This window comes from Diplodia seriata (assembly GCF_021436955.1).
Source record: "Diplodia seriata strain FDS-637 chromosome Unknown scaffold_2, whole genome shotgun sequence".
Lineage (NCBI taxonomy): Eukaryota > Fungi > Ascomycota > Dothideomycetes > Botryosphaeriales > Botryosphaeriaceae > Diplodia > Diplodia seriata.
Window position 1 is genome coordinate 1,824,663 of NW_027117309.1, and position 5,339 is coordinate 1,830,001.

The window sequence follows — 5,339 nt, forward strand, 5'->3', positions numbered from 1 at the left end:
CAAAAAGGGAAAAAGGAAAAAGAAAACCAACATGTCTCCCTCTTCCGAACTCCGGGTATACATGACAGAACGTGAGGTAGGCAGCAGCAGTTGCTGTTATTGCTGCTGTGGGTAAAGGAAAGGACGATGGGATAGACGTAGGGAGAACCAAAGCTCTCACCGAAAGTGGACCGCCCGGCTCCCTAGACGATGATGCTACAGTTTGAACTTTGTTACAGCACGCAAGGTTAAGGAAAGGTGGGACGCTGGAGAGAGAGAGAGAGAGGGAGGGGGAGAGAGAAAGAGATGCATGAGAGTGCCAAGAGAACAGAGAAGAGGAGCAGAGTTCTCTCTCTAGCCCAAAACGACGGCCAGGATGACAATGGTGAGGACGACGGCGAGGATGAGCAGCAGGCAGCAGGCCTTGTTGCGGGCGGCCTTTTGGTGGCGGCTGGCGGTCGTCAGCTCGACGTGGGCGCCGCGCGTGTCGGTGCGCACGCCCTCGACGTTCTCACTGATGATGTCGAGCTGCTCGCCCTGCTCGTGCACCATGTGGGCGACGTCGCGGAAGAGCTCGTTGAGCTCGCCGACGGACTGCTCGATGTTGCGGATCTCGGACTCGCGCTCGATGATGAGCGATTCCTGGAAGTCGACCTCGTCCTGCGACGCGAGCCGCAGCTGCTCCTGCTCCTGCAGCTGCTGCTGTTGCTGGTGCGACGGCGCTTGCCCACCCGGACTGGTCAGGCCGCCGCTGCCGTCGTCGAGGGCGGCGCGGGCGGCGGCCGCGGAGCTGCGCTCTTTTTCGATGGCGCGGCGTTGGAGGACTTGGAATTCGGTGAGAGAGGCTTTGAACTCGCGGTTGAGTTTGCCTTGGGTGAATTTTTGGGATGGCTAAGGAAGGGACATGTTAGTACGTGATCTACGCAAAACATCTCGCGTCGGAGAATTCAGATAAAGACATATCGGGGCGTCGATGTCTCCCCTCATTGATGTAGATAGGGGAGGGACCACGCGGGTTGGCTCACGTACCCCGAGATCGTGCCATTGTTGGACCCTCTTCAAACCCTCGCCGACTTCTTTGAACCCAGAGCTCGTCTCTTCAATCAGGTCGCGGACCCGCTCGCGGACGCGTTCCGTCTCGCGCTTGGTACCGAGGAGTGCAATCTGGTTGGAAAGGCGAGTGACGTTCGAGGTCAGGCTGAACAGCTGGTCGGAGAGCTGGGTGGTGAAGCGCTTGAACTCTGGATCGTCGGCATACTCGGGATCATCCTGCCGCCGCCAGGTGGTTGGTTGGGACTCTAGCCGGGAGTGGTCGTCGAAAGACATGGTCGAGGAGGACGTGGGACGAGAAGGACGGTGGTCGGACGGGCCAAACGGGCGACAGGCGGGGATATTTGCAGGAGCGGAAAGCGGGTGCCTGGCGGTGGTTGCGAGTTGTTGGTTATCGGCGGTGATGCGGCGGCGGTCGGAGGATGCAGCTCCCGGTCGGCAGATGACATCGTGCTGGGGGCCCCTGCGCTGGCGCGGCTTCGCTCTTGGCATGTGTTTTGCTTTCCCGCGCGAAAGTCAACACCAGCCAGCCCGAGCCCGAGCTTCTGCACGCGCTCATCGGGAGCTGCCACCTGCCACAATCCACCCCGCCGCGCTCCCTCCGCCTCCACCACGCTCGCGCCGTGTCATGGACTGATCCCGGCCGCGCTCCTCCCGATCACTTACTTCGCCCCGCGCAACCCCGAATCCGTCGAATCGCACGCGACAACACACCGGCATCATGGCGGCGAAGGCGCGTCCCTACCGGGGGTTCATGTCACCCTTCATGCATCGCCAGTTTGGCTATGTGATGGGATTGACGCTGGCCATATGCTACACCTATGCGCTATGGCAAGGCCAATTCAATAGCTGTGCGTCGCAACCCGGCAACCGGAGGAGGCTCAGCTAATGACTTGTTTCACAGGGTTCTGGGTGTGGTTTTCCGCGAGCATTCGTGCCCTGCTTCTTTTCATTGGCTTCTTGTTCACCCTGTGCCTGACCATGGCGCACGCCCATTGTGAGTCCGGCCCGTTGTCGAGCTCTCGCCCAAGGCTAACGAATGCACAGCTGGCGAGCGAACCAACCCCTCCGAACTGCAGACCTTCACACAATACCTCTGCAGCATCTCCACAGCCAGCACATTCGTCTGCTATGGTGCGTCTGCGTTCTGGTTCGCCATGGTCTACATCATCTCGCAACCGGAGAAATCGAACTTGGGCATAGTCGACCCGGGGAAGACGTATGAGAGATCGAGGCTGAACGAGCGCCCACTCTACCTCTATACCATGTTCCTGCAGCTCGCCATGGTCCAGGCTGTTTTCCACATATACAGAGACTACGGCCGCCTCCGCCTTCCGTTCAACAATCCGGCCTCGGCAGAAGGCGTGCCGTCCCGCTCGCGCCAGGCCGCTCTCAAGCAGAGTCTCCTTCCCTTACTCCACGATTCCATTTCCCGCGTCGGCCTGTTCCTTATCTTCGCCAATGTGACGTACTTCCTCCTCTTCAGACGTGTGGTTTGGATCCTCGGCTTTCCCCTGGCAAAGGTTCGCGACAGCACCATTTATGGCACCAAGCCGCGCCCTGGATTCAACCCATTCGAGCTTACCGGACGTCTGGCTGTCGAAGGGTTCATGTTGACCTACCTCTGGGAGTTCACCCACGCGGCCATGACCATCTACCTGTCCAAGGAGCCCGTGAAGAAGGACAAGGAACACAAACCTATGCCCATCACCAACGACTCGAAGGATCCCAACGGCAGCTTGCTTTCTGGCCTGAAGGCCAAGAAGGACTTGCTTAAGGTAAGTCCCACTGACTTGCAGACTTGCACGCCATTTCTGACCGTCGTCTGCAGACATATGCATTCTGGGAGCTTGCCATAATATCGCAGCGCTTCCCGGATCGCCGCGCGACCATCTACAAGGAGATCGATACCAAAACCTTCAAAGCCGTGCTCGAGGCCTGCTTGATGGAGATCACAGCAGTCAAAGACCGCATCGAAGCCGTCAGCGCCCCTCCGCCTCCGCCGCCGCCGACAGAGGTGGAGATGGCCCAGCAGCGCCTCCAGCTCGGCTACGCCCACAAGCCCCTCATCAGCGAACCGCTCAAGTCCGACGACATCTTCGCGCCCGTCGACGCGCCCGTCGGCCGCGCAGCCACCCAGTTCCGCCGCGCGAAGGACTTTGCCCGCGCCCAGGGCAAGCACGCCGGCCCGCACCCATTCGCGCCCATCGTGCAGGAAGAAATCCCGCGGCTCATCGAGCACACGACGCAGAAGCTGCCGCCCGTCAGCGCCATCCACGCGTCCCTGCAACAGCTCCTGCGGTCCCCCGTCTTCGGCCCGCCGTTCCGCCAGACGTTCGCGCGGCGCGCCGCCGCCATCGCGCTCGGCTCGCCGCACAGCCACGCCGCGACCGTCATCAACGCGACGACGGCGCTCACGCAGCTCGCGCTGCGCAGCATCAAGGAAGACGTGTACGGCGTCGTCAACCGCGACGTCGTGGCCATCATCCGCGCGTTCGCGGCGGTGCTGGCGTCGCTGCATAATTTCGTCGGTGCCGGCCTGGACGTGCATTGGACCGACGTCGCGTTCGACTCGGACGCGGGTCGCCGCTGGGAGAACCTGGGCGAGGTTGGCGACGTGGCCCGCGCGCTGAGGACCGGCCTGAAGGAGGTGTTGGACGTGTTCGAGACGTACCTTCGTGGCATGGAGATGAGCGAGAAGGAGCTGAGGGAGGCGAGGGAGCTGTTGGCGGCGGTGAGGGTGGGGGATTTGTAGGAAGGGGGAGGGTAGGGTAGGGTGGGTGGTGGGAAGGGAAGATGGCGGGGTTTGCTGAGAGAGAAAGCGAGAGAGGGAGATAGATGGTGGTGGTGGTGATGGTGGTGAAAAGCGGAGAGGAGAGGAGGAGGGAGAGGGAGAGGAGTGGAGGAGGGCGTTTGTGGTGGGCTTGCGCACCTTCCCCCCTTCCCCTTTCCCTTCCTCTTCCTTCGTCTGAGCGCTTTTTTTTTTTTTTTTGCTGTTTTTTTTTCTAAATGCATTAACCGGGATTGGGACCCGTGGAGTTGACAAAATTTATATTTTATACTGACTGCTTACTGTTGAGCATTTGTGGGGTGTTGATGAAAGTCGTTGGCTTTGGATGGTGGTGATGATCATGATCATGATGGGGTGTTGTGGTAATCATCGGTTTTGGTTTGTTGCTGATGTGATGGGTTTGTTTCTTCCTTGGGGAAGCAAGAGGTGGGTGTATGGTTCGAGAGCGGGAAGGAGTAAGGGTGGATGGATCCACGGCCGCGCCAATGCTCAAAGGTTTTATCGTCTTGCTGCACTCCTCTGCAGTGCATCGGAGAGCTGTTTGAGTTGATGGTCGAAAAGAAAGAAGGGCCGAGTAACAGGGTTTTGTTTTATAGATCTTGGTGTTTGGTTTAGATGGGCGACGCGGCGGGTGATCAACCCCGCTGTTGGTGATGATGCCGCTGAGGAAGAGACGGCACGAGAATCATGACAAGCGTGTGATCCGTGATCTTGGCTGGCTGGTGCGGTGCGGTGCTGGCCTTTGAAAGAGAGGCGTTGTGGGCGTCGTGGGCTAATTCGTTCGTTCAACAGGCTTTTTCGTCTTTGGTCGTGGCCGTGTCGGTCGTTGACCGATGTCGTCAGAGCTTTTCTATACCCTATCCGAAGACGTTTACTTCCTAATACTTCCTCGCGCTTTCTTGCGGTATATTTAAACGACTGTGAGTGTGCTCTCGTTGCTGTGGTGCGGTTTCTGGGAAGGCGATGGTGAATGAGAGCATCAATGCGAGATGCTGGAGATCAGCATCAGTGGCCTATTGATGAAGCTTTGTGGCTTTCGAGTCTGTCTGGGGTCGGAGGCGGCGTGGCGGGGTGGGAAGGAGGCGAAGAAGGAGGCAAGTGAGGTCCGAGCCACGGTCACGTAGAGAAACCCCGCGAAGTATACTGAGTCACGTTGTCGTTGTCGCTTTCAGACTTTAAGCGGCGAAGTCGAGAGGGATAGTCCGCTGTCGAGGAGCAGTATATGTATGCGTTGGGCTGGTGGTGGTGGTGCGAGTGAGCATTGCGTGTCGCCCGCGCACACTTGACCTAAGCTCCAGCCACGTTCTTCGCGGTTAATCTCTCTCCTCGGGGGTATATAAGGACACCATCTCTTCTGTCTCTTCTGGCAATCCATGAGAGCCTACCCACATTTGTAGCACTAAGAGCGGTGTTGAAGTCTCACCCGCCTTTGCGGCACACAAAACTGCGAAAACTTCCACTTGCTCTTCTCTCCTCCTTCATTTGGCACGCATTTCCCTCGCAGCTTGGAACCGGAGGC

General features: G+C 58.8%; 2 protein-coding genes across 2 annotated transcripts; one reads left to right on the forward strand and one right to left on the reverse strand.

Moving 5' to 3' along the window:
* Positions 1–333: 333 nt before the first annotated feature.
* PEP12 (SNAP receptor) lies at positions 334–1,305 on the reverse strand (the record flags this gene model as incomplete). The annotated part of the gene is made up of 2 exons (XM_066773423.1): positions 334–870; positions 1,009–1,305. The coding sequence occupies 2 exons, from the start codon at positions 1,303–1,305 to the stop codon at positions 334–336; spliced, it is 834 nt and encodes a 277-aa protein (XP_066635990.1).
* A 445-nt stretch (positions 1,306–1,750) lies between these two features.
* SLS55_001936 (uncharacterized protein) lies at positions 1,751–3,784 on the forward strand (the record flags this gene model as incomplete). Its single annotated transcript, XM_066773424.1, has 3 exons — positions 1,751–1,880; positions 2,143–2,807; positions 2,861–3,784. The coding sequence occupies 3 exons, from the start codon at positions 1,751–1,753 to the stop codon at positions 3,782–3,784; spliced, it is 1,719 nt and encodes a 572-aa protein (XP_066635991.1).
* Between the last annotated feature and the right edge of the window lie 1,555 nt (positions 3,785–5,339).